This window comes from Manacus candei, unplaced genomic scaffold (assembly GCF_025592945.1).
Source record: "Manacus candei isolate 608988 ecotype Guabito, Panama unplaced genomic scaffold, ASM2559294v1 h1tg000056l, whole genome shotgun sequence".
Taxonomy (NCBI): Eukaryota; Metazoa; Chordata; class Aves; order Passeriformes; family Pipridae; genus Manacus; species Manacus candei.
This window is the reverse complement of record NW_026138104.1, coordinates 3,367,561-3,387,991: the sequence shown is the minus strand read 5'-3', so window position 1 is coordinate 3,387,991 and position 20,431 is coordinate 3,367,561. Positions and strand designations below refer to the sequence as shown.

Below are 20,431 nucleotides of genomic sequence, written 5' to 3'. Positions count from 1 at the left end.
AGTCAGAAAATACATAAGAACAGTGGAAACATGTAGACTTCTGTGGTGAGAATCTTTTTATTCAGAAGGGATTCTACTTTGCCAGTTTTGACCCATAACTCTCATTAAAATCAAATAAGTTCTCAATACATAATATAACGTGCTTTTCTCACTATTATTGAGAATTTACTCCTTAATACTTACCGTCAAAACTTGGCCAATAGTATAATCATCTGTTAAGACCAAAGTAGTTCCATACCAAAAGGCCAGTGCATACGATGCATATACCAGTAAGTAAGCAGCACCCATAGAAATATTAGCTATAATCGACTTTCTTATTCCAATCCTTTTAGCATCTTCTAAATTTTTATGGTATCTGGAAGAAAGAAAGAAGTTCAAAATAGATTTACACTTGTACCACGGCACATGGCACCAAAAACTGTGCGGATGAGTTAGGACAAGAATGCTCACAAAGTACATCAGGATATATAAAATATCTAACCCAAAGACTGTACAAAGGTAATCCTGGAACAGGGTAACCTAAGGTAACTCCTAAAAAGGCCAACATCAGTCAACCTGGTATGTAGAAATAAAAGGGCATTGCAGGTCAGGGATTGGCATTCAAGTTCCTTAAATAAACCGAAGGTCAGTGAATTTTGATAGTGAACCACTTAAGATAAAAGGTTAAAATATATCACAACAATTATGTTTTACAGTAGTGGAAATAGAGATATTATTTGTTAGTACATTCACAGCTACTGAGTAATCAGAGTACCAAGGATATTGTTATCTCTTTTCGTGAGAGGGATCTTTTTTTTGTCTAAAGTTCTCACGGTGTGATATGTGAAGTAGTTTGTATACCCTCTAAAGCAGAGACAACAAATCAACTTATTTTGACTTTTTCTAAAAAAATAACTAATTGTCTTTCAAGACATAGTGAACCTTGTAATAGTCTCTAACAGACAATCTTCCATTACCTAAAAATGCAGAAAACAAGACTTTCAACAACAAAGATACTAGAAAACTTCAAACTATCTGAAACAAGGACTTCAAAATCCACTGATGAAAGCAAATATTGCTCTTACCTTTTAATTTCTTTTTCCTGTCCTCCAAAAGCTATTACAGTACGGATTGCTGCCAGAACTTCCTCTGCAACAGCACCTGCTTTTGCATATGCTGCTTGTTCTTTGTCAGTGAAAGCAGAGAGAACCTAATACAAGATCAAATATTTTGACATAGGAAAAATAGAATGAGCTCGAGCGCTTCATAATGACTTTTATCATAGCTACTTTCTTCCAATAGGAAGCCTTTTGATTATATTATGTATGAGTGCAGAATGTCCAATATCCAAATTTTAAGTATGTTGTGAATTCAATCAAATAATTAAATGTTACCCTTTGTAAACAGCTAAGGGCTGGATTTTCCACTCTGCTTTCACCCGGTGCAGGAGATTAGATGACTGCTCATAGTGAGCTGGTGTGGTTCTCCCCAGGCAGATCTTCTCAGCTCATTCTCATCTCTGGCTACATTAGCCAGAGGGCCCTATAACTTACATTAGTTGGCCAGAGTCTGTGAAGACTCAGCCAGTAGACATGCATGGCACATGCTTCTCTAACCTTTTCTGCACTATACTCACTCAAGATAGAGAAAGCTTTCATGACCTTTAAAATGTAGGAAGACTTTCAAAATGGGAAGACTTTCAAACTACAAATGTAAGTCATTCTAATCCCATGGTAATTTGGTCCTTCTCTCATCTAAGTCTGTCTAAAATTTCTTGCCAAAGTTGTTAACAACTCTGAAAGAAACTCTGTGTCTGAGACCAAGTTTTTTTCTAATTTATTCCCTTATTTTTCAGGAGGTGCAATTATTCCTTTCAGCAGAAGAAGTACGTATGTGGATGTGGTTAAACAGTTACAAATGCGGATTCTACTTCTCTGTATGGGAATGTGCTATATGGGCAGAAACAGCTTCAAATCAAATAAGGCTGCCCAATCTATAAGAATGATATTATTGAAACTACATAGAATCATCCAATCATAGAATGATTTGGTTTGAAAGGGACCTTAAAGATCATCCAGTTCCAATTGCTCTGCCATGGGCAGGGACACCTTCCACTAGACCAGGCTGCTCAAAGCCCTAGCCAACCTTGAACATGAGGGTGCTGATACACAGTTCATCTAAGAGTTTATGTACTTCAGTGTTATCTAAAGCTATAATTGGACTAAATAACAAGTTCTAACACTAAGAATTTCAGATATGTAGAATTATTTCATTATCTCTCATTAATATAAAACCTGACATTGAATGTATGTTAACCTACCTTTGCCCAGATGGCTGCTGAAAGTCCCAGGACAGGACTAACTGCTAGTATTACAAGGGTTAATTTCCATCCTCTTATGAGACCAACAATAAATCCTGTTACAAATGCCGTTACTTGTTGAACAAGAAGTCCAACCTTGTGACCTATTCCTTCATTAATCTTGGAGACATCACTGAAAAACAAATTAGATCCAGAAAAGAAGAAAAATGTAGAAAGGAAAACAAACGTTTTCGGTTTTGTTACATGATCATCTGTGTGGAGGACAATCTTTACTATTTCATTGTTTCCAAATAATAGTTTTCTTCAAGGTAAAGCACTATGTAATGTGGTCCAGGAAAATTTCCTATTTCTTATGAAACTGTAATGCTATAAACCTGGTTTTGTCTGAAAAGGTTGAAATTCCCTCTACAGTGTAAAACTACTCTCACTCTCTTAATTCCAGATTTTTGATCAGTTTGGCACTTGTGGTCTATTTGGGAATAAAAGATTGGGAAAGAGAAAGGAAAATCTTGTTATACAGTTAAAGCTGTTCACACTGCTGGGGTCAGCTGGCATCTTATTCAGTCCTCAGTGTGCACAGAAACAAACTATATTTTCTCTCCCAAGGGATAATCGCATAGGCTGGGCCTTCGTCATCCTCAGAGTTCAAGGAAACTTAACAAAAAGCTTTTCTGACATCTTTGTGACAATCCAGCATCAGAAATATTAGAAATTCAGTCTCTGAGACTCTCCATGAGAAAAATTGAAAACTTAATTTCACAATGAAAATAAAAACAAAAATTTGTAACTCCGACGTGCTTAATAAGGTAAAATAACATTGGGAAAGGTATAGTGTACTTACTCTAGAAGACGAGTGTTAAGTTCTCCCACATCATTTACATCAAACCATCCAATTTCCTGTCTCATAATTGCATGAAAAAATTCTTCTCTAATTTTTTTTATTTGGCGACCTGCTATTAGTGTCCAGAATGAAGTGTGTAAATAAGCAGCAAGAAGAACTCCAGCTGCTATTCCACAATAGTAGTATGCATATCTGAAAGAAAAAAAAAAGGCAAAAAAAGCAAGACTCTCTTAAATTGATTTTAATTACCTCACCAGTCTGAATTTAGCATGATGCTTACTTCTTCTGTTTCAGACCTCTGTAAAACTTGATAAGTTTTCTATGAATAGTAGTTAATATCAGGGGGGTTTTTTTGCAATAACCAAAACAAAGATATAGTTAGACAGGAATTACCTTTCTTATTTTTCTTTTTTGTCAATTAACATGCATTTTCTCATAAGATTATTTTAGAACTGTATTTCAGATACAGTATCATTTTCACTTATGTATATTGCTTCCAAAAACTCCCTAGCATTTTTAGCACACATGGACAGACCTAATCATATATACCTATATTATAGGCACATTTACATCATACAGTGTGCCTGTCTATATAAATAAAAATATGCATGGATGCTGGAAATGTTTCCTGATTGGAGAAGACAGCATTATTATATGTACATCTATTGCAAGCAAATACCATTGGATCAAAAATTCTTTTGCTCACTATTTTGTGCATAGTTGATATTTTAATTTTAAATTAATTCAGCCCTGTGCAGGGTGTCAAATCTAAACCAAGAGTGTGTGAACCACTATATTTCTCAAACTGGAACACAACTTGAGTCACAACTTTAAACCATTCAAAAAGAATTAAAACAATTTTGATTTGATACACAATTGACATCAGAATCAGTTATAGGTGAACTTAAACCAGAATTAAACCAGAAAACTATATCTGAACTGATTCCATTTGTAAAGCATGATCAAAATCAAGGGTTAAATATTCAGGGTGTATATATCTGTAATCATAAGAATACTGCATCTATATAAAAGCAAATAACGAGCAAAAAGCTATAAAACTCTTATGACTTTCACTCACGTGTACTAAGTTATGCATACTGATTCTGTAGAACTGTAACATGCTCCTTGGCGGGAGCAAATTGCAGGAATCAGTGTGCAAATGCCCTGCTCAAAAAAGGAGAGAATGGCTTGACAGATCAAAATTTTCAAATTTTAACCCAGTCTTTCTTGCAGCTATGATACCTTACAGTTTAGTTAGGGACTTCGGAACCATACTCATTATGAAATGCGTTTAATCGAAACAGTTTAATAAAAGCGGGTTAATGTTTAACGGAAGGCTGGTTAGCTGAATACTGACTTCGATCACATTCAGCTTCATTAAAACTCTGCAAACTTAAAGAAACCTTCCCAAACTAACCCCAAGAGCACTGCATCTAAATTCAGCAGTAATTACTTTAGACAATTACTTTATGATGTTATATGACTTCAAAGAATTGATTTATGGTTGGACTTTGTTTCATGACAAATTGTCTCAAAAGGGATTCATATCTTTGCCAGATTCCATGCTGATAAAACATATTCTGTAAATTCACTGATGAAACTAATCAGAGAGTAAATGTTTATTGCATTGTAAAGTAATAGTTATTTTTCTTTTGAGAAATAGTAGGGGTTTGGGCAAGCTGTTTTTTGAGTAACAAACACAACCAAGTCCACCTGTATATTTCAGTATTTGAACACACCTCTGTGAGATCTTTGTCCTTGTAAATAGGTTTTATTATTATTTGACCTGCTGGCAGGCATTCTTAGAGAAACAAGGAGTGGATACAACCAGCTGCTTCTTCAAACCAGTGAAATCACTAACTCAAGGCTCTATCTAGAAACTTTGGAAAAGAAAACCTGTTCCTGTGCTGCTAAGAAGTAATACATTCCTCATTAAACAATTTGTTTCTAAAGAGAAACTTGTGCTGCTTTTTATTCATACTTGTACTTTCAGAGTTAATGTCTAAAAGATAAGGTGGCATGCCTGATGTTTGTGGTTGTTTGACCCTGGCTGGAAGACAGGTGCCCAACCCAACATGCTCCATCCCGTTCCTCAGCTGGACAGGGAAGAGAAAAATACAATTAAAAGCTCATGGGTGGTGATAAGGACAGGGAGAGATCACCCAGCAAATAAATAATGGGCAAAACAAGTTCTATCATTTCATAGGTAGTAAGAACAATTATTTTTCAAGTTCTTTTAGAGCAAACATAAGACAGACTTCAAAAATATTGTGCAAGTAGGCATCAGGTATTTACTAAACACAGAACAGTTAGTGTAACTTCAACCATGCACAAATTATTTAGTTCTGCAATTCTGCCTTCAAATTTGCTTTCAAATCACTGGGCGAAAGGATATCCCACTGAAGGTGTGTATGCATTGCTTGCATTTGTGTCAGAGACTGACAGAAATGTTGAGGGAACAAGAAACTGTGTGGCCACACTCTCCTATAAAGCATAAAAGCCAATTCCCTGTCAGTTCATTCTCATTACATAAAAGTTCTTCATTTCTAAGTAATGGTCTTTTCCTAATTTGCTTATTTATTTTAGGGTAAAGAACTTTTTTTTTCTGGTATAAATCGATTTTTTTTTAATTACAAAATTAACTACTGAATCTAAATGATGTTACTTTACAGTCCACTGTTACCAGAAATGATAATGTACGTTGGTATAAAACAGCAAGAGTTACTACAGCAAATGTCTTATCTCTTTCTTCTCTTCAGAAAAGACAATTGCCTTGAAGACCACATCAGATATTTTTCAATACCTAATGAGGAACAGAGTTCAACCTGAGGAAAAAACCTACATGAACTGTAGACATCCTGCATAAACCAAGTGTATCGACAGTGGTTAATAAAGCCCCCTAACAAAGCACATCTATTAGCAGCTTATGTTTCTGCTTATTTGATCTTTTCTTTATGGAGCTCTGTTAGCAGAAGCATCTGCTGAATATTGTCTTCTGCTATTGCCTGCTCTAGAATGCTAGATTTAAGGTTGCATATAATCTAAATCTGTATTTTCTGCAGATAATTTCACAGAATCATAGAATTGTTTAGGTTGGAAGAGACCTTTAAGATTCTTGAATCCAACTGTTAACCCAGCACCATGTCCCTCAGTGCCACATCCACAAATCCTCTAAGTACCTCCAGGGACGGTGACTCAACCACTTCCCTAGGCAGCCTCTTCCAATGCTTGACAAACCTTCTCATGAAGACATCCAATCTCCCCTGGCACAACTTGAGGCCATTTCCTTTTGTCCTATTGCTTGTTGTTTGGGAGAAGAGACAGACCTTTACCTGCCTACAACCTCCTTTCAGGTATTTGTAGAGAGCCATTTAGTTGCACTTGATGCTTTGGCAGTAAAGCAGATACTATCTGACAATTTAAATTCTGCTTTTGCAAGTGAATCACCACAGCTCAAGGAATCAATGGACGATAATCAACATAATTTTTTAGCATAACAATTACTCTTTATGAATTCAGAGGAAGAGAAGTAAAAAAGAAGGCAATGCAGATGTCATGGGAACACAGAGCACCCCTGAAATGGGGGCAGAATGGGTGAGAGCAGGAGACAACAGGGAAATTTTGGGGAATGGCTGAGGATGTTCAAGAATCTTCCCAGTGCCTCAAATAATCTCATGTGCCAATCTTTAGGTGCATATATTATTCAATCAGTCATTGGTTTTGTGTTGTTTAAAGTGTGCAAAATATTCTTTGGAGAAGAATGGCTTGAATAGAAATGTGTGCCTACACTAAAAAAAGAGGAAATACCAATTTCTAATTACCTTGTCATATCTTCTTCCAGCTTCTCAAGCATGTCTGCAGTGAAATTCATTTGAGAAGAATTCAGTCCTTAGAAAGAAGAGTAAATACTTTTAATAGAGCAAGCTTTAACAAATTACTTTTCCTGCATGCTGTTCAGCATATTCGGAGTTGTTACATCTCGTTTTGAATTGAGTTGATTTGAATGAAAGGAGAAAATTTAAACAAAAATTAATGAACTTTGTTAATATAGGATTAGTCATAACTCAAATTGACTACAAGACCGTAACAGGGTAACTTGAGATTAAAAGGTCTTCCTGAGCATACATAGAATCATAGATTGGGTTGGCTCAGAAGGAATCCAACCCCAGGCAGAGCTCCATGCACTCCAGCTGGTCACTGACATAGAGGGTGACACCCCCTTCTCATCTTCCCAAATGTTCTTTCAGAAGAGCCTGTATCCTCTCATTCCAACATTCAAGTCATAGGTAGGTCCCCTCTCCAGGCTCCAGGCATCTCTTGCAGGCACTGGCATCACACTGGTAGGAGTGGGATGGACTGAGGTTCCTCTCCCTTGGCAGCTTAAGTTTAAAGACTGGGCAAGCCTATGGCCAAAGATGCTCTTCTCCTTCTCCGACAGATGGACCCCACCCAGCCCCCAGGAGATGGGATTTCTCAATGCGAGTCCCATGGTCGGAAGTAGCTGAATCCCTGGGCTGTGCCACCAGTCCAGTAACCATTTTTTGATTGACCAGATTTGATTAGCCCTTTCAAACCCTCTCCCTTTGACTGGGAGGACTGATGAAAAAAACTACCCACGCACTAGAGTCCCTTACTGATGCTCTGAGTTCAGAGGATGACATAATCTGATCTATGTGTTGACACCAAAGTGACAGTATCACTCCTTCCTCTCGTATCTAGCAGTGCATGCCTGCCTTCCTTTGTGTTTGATTTCACAGTTCTGATTCAGCAAATGAGGCTGGTCAACAGATGGATCCCAGAGAAAATTAGTACTTTTATTTTTGGTAGTGAATCTCCGATTAATCTACCTACTGATCTGATTCACCTCATAAACTATAACTGTCAGATTTGATGCAAGGGAATCAACAAGAGCCCATGCTGAAGAGATGGAAAACCAACCACTTTCTGTTTATTACAAGCACAGTTAAACATGATTTACTGAATGTGCACTGTAGCAGGTAATTTGAAAAAAAAGTCAAAAATAAAATCTACTAACGCAGAAACTAAAAACTACAATACAAATCCCCCAAAATATAGTGTATGTCTATTACAATGAACATGACTTACTAATTCATGTGATAGTATAGCACAGGGGTTTCTGACATCAGTATGTCCTGTCAAGATGCCTGAATCTCCCCATCCCTTTTTAAATACAAGGCATTGTTCTCAGCACAGCAGATATATTCTTACCTGTAAAATTTAAGTCTCCAGAAGCAACAAAGCTGTCAGTCATATCACCAAAAATTATCATCGAAATAGGGAGAGCGCTTCCATGGGCTACTGCCAGAATAGTGCCCAGTATCATTAACCATTTATCTGACCAAGTGGAGTATCGAAACTGTGAGTGAGAAGAGAAATGAATTCTAACTATTGTATTAGAATACTAACACAATGCTATGTCTACAAAGTCAAGAAAGTAAAGACAAAACTATCAATTGTACACCTGCTGTCACAAAACTACAACTTTATCTGATTAGAAATTCAGTTTACAAAACAATTTAAATGTACAGGAATAAATCCCTTCACTATAAGCACTTTTATGCTATAAACTCTCAAAACTAGAGGTGTACTATTTTAATGTATTAATATATGCACCTGGGTAAGAAAGGCCATAGGTAAACAAGGCACAAGAAATTTGCCCTTTTTAAGTTCACCATATAAAGTTCAAATTATAAGAAATGTTAATGGCATTGGGATAATTAAGGCAATAATCTCTTTTACTTTAAATTCATTATTATGCAGTCAGAAAAACTGTTCCTAATGTACTACAGACATTATAAAAATGTACTGAAATCCTAAATCCTCCTGCCATTGAACTTAATAAAGTTTGAGTTCATCTGTTACAAAACCACTGGCTTTATTCTGTACTGTAAAATACTAAGATTACTGACTTAAATTATTGGCCCATGATGCAATTGTACAAGTGCAAGCTGATATAGCAAAGTAAAGAAATTGGGCATTGTCCAGCATCATGGACTGTAGTTTTATGTCTGTTATTTGCAATATCATTGCTGTGTATCATGTATACAAAACCTACAAAAAAAGAAAACATTTTAGTATTACTAAAAGAGGACATACGATTGATTTTGATTAAAGATTAAAATACTTTTTTTGAAATATACAGAAAAAATCTGTAATTTTAGGTACTTTTTAGCACTCAATTCTTAATTTTAAGTTTCGTCAATGCCACAGAGTTACTCTTTACTGCTGATTCAGATGACTGAATAATGATTGATAGGCCTAATCAGTATGATTAGTACCTGACTCCTGTAATTTAGAAGACACCACACATAATTGCAGACACATGGATGCCCTTTTTATTGTGTCAGAAGAAATGACTGAACATGGAAATCCCTATCTTTCACAAACAAAAATCTAGTATGAGTGTGTTTAGCACGATCACTTATAAGGGAAGACTCCTAAGAATCCTTAACAGTAATAAGACAGCTTCTTTAATGTAACTGCATCCACAAAGAGAACTGCTTGATTTCTATGCTATAGCCAGTATTCTGCAGTCTCACAGTATTTGGTACAGACAGTATCATGGATGCAGTGCACTAACATAATTGCAATCATTTTTGTTTAGCCTTTTGAAATGTGCCTGCATGAATATGTAGGTACACATATACAGAGAGAACAAATCTTACCAGAGCAAACGGGCTGACCACCTTAGGTTTTTCCCCTTTCTTCTGCTTCTTCTTTTTCTTTCTAAGAAAAGGGGTGATGATTTTAATGGGTTTAAAAATGGATGACATTTTACAGAAATACTATTGCAACATATTAAAGCAGTTCAATTAAAATACAATTATGAAAAAAATTTACAGCAAAAAAATTGTGTGTAAAATGAATATGATTTATTGAGCATTCCTGAGAATACCTTAAATCTCCAGGTTTTAGCTCCTGACTGCTGTAAATTTAAGTCAAGTTCTCCCCAGTTCACCTGTTTCAGTGGTTCCACTACCTGGTCAGGGAAGTTGTGAACTGAAGCACTATATAATTTCAAAATGGGAAAGGGGAAGATAACTTACAAAATCAAATTTTTCCATGTGGTGGGTGAGGAACACATAAAATGTTCAAGGTATGTAAAATATTAATTCCCTGCCATATGAAAGATATTAAGATAATCTCTAGCAAATAACATAAATGTATCCAAGATGTCCACTCCAACAGAATTTCTGTCATATTTCAGATTTATTTTTTCAATAAATTCCAGTCAAAACTGTGGACATTTAGTCCTTACAAGAAAAAGATAAAAGGTCCTTCTGCACCAAATGAACATGTCAATCAATGTTACTCTCAGTTTGATACCAAGCTTTCTGTTATTAGGCTTTTCTGAAAAATAAAGTAAAATAAAATAAATAAATGAAATTAAATATAAAATAAGGTAATGTAATCTTACAAGTTTCAATACAGAATGTTCACAATGTTTAAGAATACTTACTGTTTGTCTTCAGATTCATGACCCTGGTTGGCAACATCATGAATATTTCCATCTGCAGTATATTTCTTTTCATCTTCAGAATGCATTTTAAATTTATTGAAAATAGCTCCCTGTAAAATAATATTTGTCTGAGAAATATACAATCTTAAGCAAATGTTTTAAATTTCTTTTAGTAATCTCAAAAACATACATTTTTTTGTCATCTCAACAACCATTTGTTTGAAAGAAAAATATAGATACTTATTGAAATCAGTAAAGTTATTAATATCATACATTGCAAGTGAATCCTCATAATGAACAAGTATAAGCATGTTGAGAACAGCCCAGAAGTTTGGTGTTTCCTGACAAACATTTTGGATTTGTATTCACTTGATGACAGTACCTTGTTCATTTAATTTCATTTGAATGATACAAGCATAATATTTTCTGCAATTCAGTAAAGATATACAAAATAAAGGAGAAAGTAAATGTTTATTTAAAATAACTAATTTTTATCCAGTTAACTGGATTTTCCCCAATTTTAGACATCAGTGAATTTATAAAATATCTCTGATTTAAAAGAAGTCCCAAACTACTGACATACCGGGAAGGTTGTTCTGAGTTTGTGTCCAGTCCTCTGAAAAACTACTCAAACATGAGCAGAATTAAGATGGTTCAGGACACACTGCATGATTGGACTTTGCTCTTGTTACGTAAGACAGAGATAACAAATAGATTTCTCTCATTTTTTTCCCACTCCAATTGCCTTGCCTATTTTGGCGAGTAAAGTGTGTGCACTTTGGACTGTACTTCCCTTTTCCTAAAGGGAGTAATACTACTCCTTAAACACACACTTATTTCACTGTCACCTGGGAAAACAACCCTGAATACTCTATTCTTCCATCAAAAAAATTTCCCTGGATCTACTGTTGGCTTAACTATGCCCCTTAAATTCAGAGGAATTCCTCTTTACCTTATTAGAGGTGTTGCTGAATGCTCCAAGTAACTGTTACACTTAAGGATGAATCCATTCTTGAATACACAGTGAGAAAGAAACCAAAGAACACCAAAGGATTGTTTTACTCTTTTGCTTCTTTTCCAGTCTTCTAAGTCTAATCCAGGAAAACACGACCCATCTAGCATGAAAGAAAATGGGATTTTACTGGAGTGCATATAATTTCTCATTTGAGTAACTGCAGAACAGCAAATAAAAAATGGCTGATAATGTTTATGCACCTGGATTGTCCAAAACTCCAATACACGTCCATCTCAGCCCTATCCAACAGTGGACCAGTGGGATTCTATGAAGCAAATGACAACTGCAGCTCAAAGAGCTACCTCTATTGAGTTATGTGGTAAATGTCTTAGGGGATTTCAGGCAGTTGACAGTTCTGCCAAGTGATTCAATGGGTCAGGAAAGTTGACCTTGTCTAAAGCAAAGGCTATACTTGATGAAAATATCTAGTTGTACTTTAAAAATTGCAATAGGTCACAAGTTTTTTGCACCTATTGGCTAACTGTTTCTTGCTGCATTTCCCTTCACGGATATTGCTATTTGAAGAGAGAACAATACCTCTTGGATATTATTATTGCTATGAGGACCTGCATTGTCAGATATATTTTCTATTTGAAAATACTTATACATATTCAGAAGGTTTACTCAACCTTCTCTTTATTAAGATAATAGCCAGTTTCCCTTTGGCTGACAGAGTTTTACTGTTCTTGCATTATAGTCACTCAAATTTTTAGAATTTTGAGCGTAAGAACTTCTTGTACGTTTGAAGGATGACCATCAATCCTTTGAAATAGTCTGTCAACACTGTAATGCTAAACTGAGGTACAATTAATTCCCTTCTGCTACTTGATATAAATGCATGGTTTGAATAATCTCTCTTGGGCACTCTAGTACAATGAGAGATTGTACAGGTACAATAAACTATGACAAACTTTAAATCCTTCTCTAAGTCATTGCTCTTACAGACCACTCACCAGTCTTTTCAGTATAGCTCTGTTATTCACAATAGTGTTTAAATTGTATTTTGCATAATTATAACCTAATTTTTAGATTGCAGTTAAGTTAGGTAACACAGATCATCCTATACTGTAACTCACTATTAATTATTCCATATTGTTTCCAAGTATTTAATTATCTAAATTTACTTATCCAACCTTCTCCCGTATGTCAAAATGTCTCAACATTTGATGAACAAACTTCTGGAGCAGCAGAAAAGGCATTTCAAAACTAGGGCTGTCATGTTTTGTGGTGAAGTTTCAACTGCTTATGCTTCCAGAAAATAACTTGTGTTGAGAGGATCTCATCCCACAAATCACACGTTGGTTCCACGTATTTTTTTTATCTGATGCAGGCCCGCAAAGGGGATGGCTAACTGGGACATGATATCAGAATAAACAACCAACACAGAAACTTTAATCTGACTTTGATAGCAGAGACAAAACATAGTGAAATGATGTCATGATGCCTTCAAAATTTTTAAACAAAATCAAGAAAAACTAACCCTTTTTATACTTACAATAAAAATAGCAAACAAGAGTAGAAACTGAAGCAAATACTTCAAAGTCTGAATATAATGTAACCAGAGAAAAATCCCACAAGCTGCTTTTTTCTTTTATTTACTTTAAAGATGGAGAGTTGGATTTTCCAACAAGATCCAGGTAGACAAAATTGTGGAGTGGGTCCCAGGAATTCTGCAATGATTCCTCAAATGACATTCAATCCTAGCATAGATTAGAATAACTGTGAAGAAGCTCTGATTTATAGTACTCAGGGAACTCCTGTTCCATTTTAGCAGCCTCTTTCCTGTTAATCAGTGTTGGAAAAGAATAGTACGTTGTACAGGAATTTTGCCAACCTGGCTACCATTCTGTCAACAAGACTTGTCATTTGTGACAAAAATAATCATACTGTCAGAAAATGAGAATTGTGTGTTCTTTGAACTACGTTGTATGCTCAGCCATGAGAGAATGCCTGTTGGAATCGGTGGGCATTTTACTTGTCTCAGACTAAGCATGAGGACAAATCAAGTTGTTGTAAGCATCAAGCTTCTATTTGTGTTTAAAAAGAAAGTTTACTCTGAAAAGCAAGTTCTAAAATTGCAAAACTCCACTTCTGTTGTCTGGTAATTTGATTTGAAGTTAATTATTTATTCTCTTAAGGAGGACTGCCATAAACTAATGTCACTAGCTTCCTATTACTAATGTGTCAGTTTTCAGCTTCACAAACTCAGTCTCGTTTCTGAAAGCTTCAAAGTTTTTTAGCTTATACCTAAACAACAGAAAATCCAGACAGATCTACCCCTCCTTATGAGCAATATTTTCTGTATATGGGTGTGGTGGTTTGAGCCACCACAATGGGAAACAACTTTCTTGGTGTTTATTTATCACCAGAGTTATTCAATATGACTCAATCATGCATTAATGTGTGAGGATATAATATTTTTCATAATCATTACTTGCAGTATAGTTGCATTTAAAATTATATTCTTCCTACAGTTACAACAGAAGAATGCATTTAAAGAAATATAGTATGGAACATTTGGGATTTAAAAATGCTCAGGACTTTATATCACAAATGAAAAATTGCAGGAAAAATATAAATTTACTTCTTGTGTAGGCGGAAAACAACTTTTCTAAGCAATTATATACCTCGTAATATTGTAACAATACAAGCAATCCTTCCCTCACTGAGTCTCTTTGATTGGACAGACACCTTTTGCTGTGCACAAAGAGCCCCTTGTAAGCTGAATACACATAACTTAAAAGTATTCAGCAGTTACTGATTAGTTACCATACACAACCATTTGTTGATAACTTAAATTAATGAAATATTAAACTGACCCTTGGTATGCTCAGTGCTCTGAATAAGAAACAGGAAAAGTCTTTGCTGGCCAAGAAGTCCCCAGTGAGGTGGGGTAGAGTTGGTTTCTACTGCCTCTGGAACAGATTCTCATTGTGACTTAATTGCTGTCTTCCAAATTGCTGCTTTTCCCTTTTCATGGTGATGTTTTCCTCTTGAATCCTTAAACAGTTGCTTAATTCCATCTCAAGACTGTTACCTCTGTCTACCATTTTACCTTTCTTACCTTGCAGAAGTCCCCTTTATCAATTTCTCTGTAGTTCTTGCTCAGAATTTAGCAATTTCCTCACGAGTCTGAGAGATGGTGACACAACTGTGTCTTGGATCACAGACAGCTGAAGTCCTGAGGAAGAAGGAAAGGAGTTTACAAACTCAAGTCACTATATATGAAATATATAACAGCATTAACATTATACCTGTATAAAAATTGGATCTATTAATATTGACTTATTTCCTTGTACAATACTATTTAAATTCATATTTTATGAATACTCACATTCTATTCCATACAATTTGTGAAATGTCTAGATTACACAGGAAATTATGAGAGTTAAAAACCTGTCGTTCCGCTTCTGCCTAGTAATATGGAATTCCAATTTTTTGTTCATTTTGCTATTCTACAATTAAAGCTCATTATATGTGGATGACATATAATGTCAAAACACCATCCTGGCCATCCTCCTTCCTCCAGATCAGATCAATTGTTACATATGCTGTTCTTGACGGGTGTTTAAGTTCCGTCTCTCCATTGGTAGTTTCTAAAAACAACGATGGAGACATTTAGACTATCTGAAACACCAGGAAGTTTTTCTGATGTCTAACATGAATTGTCCTTGACACAGGTTAGACCTGTTACTCCTTTCCTTTTCACAGCTTTCAAACTTCTAATGTTGCTTTCACAAATGTTGTCTGTCTTCTCTAGACAAAAAAACAAACAAAAAAAACCCCAAAAAACCAAACCAACAAACAAAACCCCACCAAAAACCCAAATCTAAAACCAAACACAAAACCTAGTTCCTATAACCTTCTAGATAGAGTTGGTGTCATTGATCTTTGCCATTACTATCCTCTGGACCCAAACTGTTTCACAGGTTCTTTTTTTTTTTTTTTTTCTTTGTGGAAAGTAGCCTCAGTCTGTTGTTTATTTAAAAAATAGGGAAATATTTTAAGTTTCTGTAAGTAATTTGACTTTCTTGTCCTGTAGCAATGCGGAAGTATACTTACATATTTTATTTAATCTATATATTGAATTTTGTTACACTAGTGAAATGACTAAAAATAATCATTCAATTAATCTCATAAGTCATCGACTATGGCACTATGACCATGTTCTGCATGTTAGTCTTTAATCAGAGTCAAATTGCTCTGTTCCTTTTTGATGTTTACCATAAAACAAATAATTGTCCACTCTAAGGCAATTTTGTTTCTACAGGCAATTGTATACAGTCAAGACATGTTCACAAGCTCCAAACCTTTTAAACAGCCATAACCATAGACAGTAGGGGTAATGCTTCTTCATATGGATCACTTCTGCTTCCAGAAACATGCTGTCACATGCCAAAGCTCAGTCTGCCTCACATATCACACCACCAGTGCATCTCTGACAACAATCCAGGGAGATTCAACAGGAAGATTCCAGTTATGATATCAAGTTCTGCTTCATGTGATCATTTTGCAAGAAACAGTTCTAAAGAGATTGGAGGAAATAAATCTCTCACCATGCAGGACTTCAGCAACCAGACCATCAGATTTCACTATGTTGTGGCCAGCTGCATTATGGCTACAGTTACTGAGGTTACTGAGAAGGCAATCACCTGCAGTCATTCTATTGACTCAGACTAGATGCTCTGATGTCTCATTATCTACCTGCAGCTTCTCTTAACCCCCAATTTCCCTCTTTCCATCAGGAGTCTTTAATCTTAATTTCCACAAATTTATTTCCTAAAGTTGTACTCAATGGTTAATCCAAGCTCCTTATCTCTCCTAACACTTCCAGGTACAAGATCCCGTTTGCTTGCAGTTCTAAGCTATCTCTAGTCCAGGGACTGTCAACAGCTGAAGCTGGTGGCAGAGAGAATGGAAAAACTCACTTCAGTTGTGACAAGCTGGTACATCATAAGATCACTAAAATATATTTTGATTCCAACAAGGTTTATTGATTCCCACAAGGTTTATTGGGATAAGACCTCCAGATATTATCCATGTCAAGGCAAAAACAACCTTCTCCCATATATTTCCCACTGAAACTTGAATTTATTAGACTTTGGCCTTGCAAATCCAAATTTCACGTTTTTTTCTTATTTGTTTCTTACTCATTTCTAAGCATAAGCTTTGTGTAAAAGTGACATAACATAATAAACAACAATGTGATCAGTATAAGTGCTAATCACAGACAAATATGAGTAATATGAGTAATATTAGTAAACAGAGACCTTCTTGCCCAAGAAACAGCAGAAAGAACCAGTACAAAATATTTAACTAATCAGCAAACCACAGGGGTTTTGCTCAATGTTCCTCCCTTTCCCTGTGTAGACTGTGAAATCACAACATGATTTCTTGTCTACTTCTCAGACAGAATGGGAGATGAAGGCTGTAGGTCAGAGCCAGAAGGACTGGGGTGGCTCCACAAAAAGTCAATATTCATGGAGACCCTTGAACGACAAGGTTTCAGAGAGTGCTCCAGTATCGCCCAATGATAATTGAAAGAACAAAGTGAAGGCTTGTATTGCGACTTCCTCACCTTTGCACTCTAGACTTCTCCTTTCTGACTCAATCCTGAGTCACAACCTCTACACAGTTTACATTCTGCTTGCACGCAATGACACGTGACCCTGCATAATAACTCTAGACTTCTCCTTTCTGACTCAACCCTGGGTCATCACCTCCGCACAGTTTACATTCTGCTTGCACGCAATGACACGTGACTCTGCATAAGGGTCGTGGTAGTAAATGTAATTCCTCGATTTCCTTTTATAGTCAGCAAGAAATAATGAATGATTAACAGCTCACCCTGACTGAATGAAATGTTCAGAGCAGTCCTGTTTTCCATGTCACCTTTCACTGAAAGAAAATGATTTTGTTCATATGGAAAATGTTCAAGGTAGCAGCTCTCAGCAGCTCATCTGAGCACCTAGTCAAACTGAGATACCAACTACTGTAAGAAAATGCCTATATTTCTTGTATTCTGTGTCTGCACCTGGCACACTAGGAATGTTGCTCCAGTAGAAATTAGAGAACTAAGGCAAATATCCTAAGGATCCAGAGACACCTCCTTGGGCAAGGTATGCTTATTAAATGCTACAGGGATTCCTTGATGGGAGCATCCTCAGCTGTTCCTTGTATAGTCAGTACTGTGAAGCAGAACTGAATTTAGAAAATGTTTTGAACTACCTCTGTTGAGCGTCTATTGGGCTTGGGGCATGCAAACAAAGCCTTCTATCTAAGCAATAGAAGAAATAACCTGGCAGTGATTCCATGTCATGGGCCATTTGAAGAAGACATTATATCATGGTATCTGAGGACAGATATTTTGCTAAGTTTTCCCACATCCTAAAGAAGACAGATGATTTCTGCAGTGACCATGCAAGGCTGGCAAAAGTTGATGAAAGTGTCCATTTAGTTGGAAGTTATAAGCAGGTGTGGTTAGAATCAGGCCAAGTCCTATAACCAAACTGATTCCATGGTATGGTGCACATGAGGAAGGAGAATGTATCTGCCTAGGTTATTTATGGAACATCTTGGCAATATTTCAGAAAGATGCTTATGTGTCATGTAAGCATGCTTATGATGCTTATGTCACAAAGATTACCCTATGTGACAGGACCAGAAGAATTTCTCACACACTAATTGGATAATCTAATGTGTACAAGAAATTGTGTGTTTACAAGAACAAAAGTTATTGAAATACAGTTCTTCATTTTGTTCCAAATATGTATGTGACAAAACCCCTTTTGGAATAGTGGTGGATTGTTTCACAGAACAGAATTACCACCTACTTTGCTAATCGATTTCCACGTATATTCGTATTTCAAGTAAACTGAACTATTTAAGCATGGTAGGTCTCTCAGGGAAAGCATGTGTACATGCTTCCCTAAGTCCTAAAAATGAAGGTAAGTCTATATCATCATGAGTGCATGTATGGTCTTTTCATACTGGGGGTTAGATTGGGTTATCACACTTTATTTGTTACAGAGTTGACCTTGTTCCAGTAAATCTGTCACCAGCACTGACATTTCCTCTTTTTCACAAAAGGGTGAAGTCAGGCAGGCAGAATAATGCTTAACTCAAGATTTCATAGTAAGATGTTCCCCACAAACATTGAAACCCCAAGAATAGGTAGAAGTTATTATCCTCTTTCTTTTGATGTTCCACCAGGACGGTAGTGATCAAAACATCTTGTTTGCTACCACAATACTCATAGCAGTGGCTGTTCTAATAATGGTAAGCTTAGTAAACTGATCTCCTCACAACGGATCCCATGGACACAGATGATTGTCATGCCGTATCAGATGACTCATATATCCATAAGTGTTGAACCATGATAGGAAATAGAGGAAAAGAATAATGACACTGCTCACCTATGAAAATCCCCTTTTTCTTCACATATATTTATACAAATATGTAGAAAAAGAGAGGGGTGAACAACAGAAAAGGAGAAATATATATGTATATCTTCTATATCAGCAAAATATGAGTAGAAATAATGGCAAATGTTTCCAAAACGCTCTGTTGTGCATAAATTTTGATCTAGCTGATAATAAAAACAGTCAGGTTTTTGTCTCTTTTTTGATCTGGGTGTATAATACTAGTGTGATGGCATTTAACAGTAGATCCTCAGTTTCTGATTGCTACATTTACCTTATGGTTTTTGCAGTGAACCATGTACTAACTTGAAGACAGACCCTGAAAGCTATACTGTACAGATTAATTTCTGCAGACTCAAAAAGCCCCTTTACTTCAATAGCACTCAGCCAGGACACAACTGCCAACTACGCATAGCGAATATGTTAACATTTTTCTATTCAGGATAAAACTGGGATATATGGGAAACTCAGACCACAACTGCAATGAAAATTCATGCTAATGTGACAGCAAAATGGGCTTTTATGATCCAGTTATGCAGTTACAACCAAAACAGTGTTAAGAAAAGAACTCACAGCACTGGCTGCTCCTGCTTGGTCGCATTGCTCCGAAAACGGGAGATTATTATAACAATAGCAACTGACCTGACTGTGGAGCAAGTAAGAGGACATGCTTAAAACTATAGGCCACTAAATTCAGAAACTTGTAAAATGTGACTTTTGGGCCTAAAGGATTAGCTTTCCTTAACTAGTAAAAATTACACAGCCTCAAAATGGAGTATGATTATCAGTTATACCACAAGAAGAATCTCCTGTAAGAAATTTAATAGGTAGATGTCTCAGAAGAGTTATTTAAGCAACGAAAGGAGATTTGGCTAGCAGGAAATCCATCTAGAACACTATGAGATTGTAAAGTCATACAAAACCTGGGAAAACTGTTGGGATTGGAATCTGAGAATGTATCTGATTAAACAGAACCACAGTGACTTTCAAGTCACAGTGGTACCAGAGTTAAGTTAGCAAGAGTAACTCAGGGGCCTGTGAATCAAGGAGAAATACAATGAGAAGAGCTGCAAATTCAGCTTCAACAAGTACGGACAAGGACAATGGATAAGGTAATGAAGGTAAGAAGGAATGCAAGGAAATCTCAGTCCTGTGGATCTGACAAAAGGTCTGCACATATTGTAATTTTCAGAAATATGGTTATAAAAGACCCAAAGTCTCCATTTCAAAATAAAAATCAAAGGGAACAGAAAAGGGAAAACAGTCCTTGCTGTGAGTATAGCTCTTTGTGTAAAAAGGGGTAAATGGTAACTGCAAAATGGTAACTGCAAAAGATCCTTGGAGAAAATGATAAAAACTTCCTTTAGGGGACACC

The 20,431-nt window shown here is 36.1% G+C and overlaps 1 protein-coding gene across 3 annotated transcripts in view; it reads right to left on the bottom strand.

Annotated features, from left to right (window-relative positions):
* Window positions 1-20,431, bottom strand: part of LOC127477740 (ATP-dependent translocase ABCB1-like) — a 48,877-nt gene that overhangs the window by 26,213 nt on the left and 2,233 nt on the right. For 2 of the 3 annotated variants that reach the window (XM_051802536.1, XM_051802534.1), the window contains exons 2-11: window positions 14,700-14,816; window positions 11,573-11,735; window positions 10,621-10,730; window positions 9,827-9,887; window positions 8,370-8,517; window positions 6,962-7,028; window positions 3,141-3,332; window positions 2,300-2,471; window positions 1,065-1,189; window positions 184-355 (exon numbers count right to left, since the gene is read on the bottom strand). In XM_051802536.1, the coding sequence (XP_051658496.1) occupies window positions 184-355; window positions 1,065-1,189; window positions 2,300-2,471; window positions 3,141-3,332; window positions 6,962-7,028; window positions 8,370-8,517; window positions 9,827-9,887; window positions 10,621-10,706 (1,023 nt within the window). In that variant the 5' untranslated portion in view covers window positions 10,707-10,730; window positions 11,573-11,735; window positions 14,700-14,816. Of the gene's footprint in view, window positions 1-183; window positions 356-1,064; window positions 1,190-2,299; window positions 2,472-3,140; window positions 3,333-6,961; window positions 7,029-8,369; window positions 8,518-9,826; window positions 9,888-10,620; window positions 10,731-11,203; window positions 11,304-11,572; window positions 11,736-14,699; window positions 14,817-20,431 lie in introns of those variants that run through there. The other variant, XM_051802535.1, reaches the window with a different exon arrangement.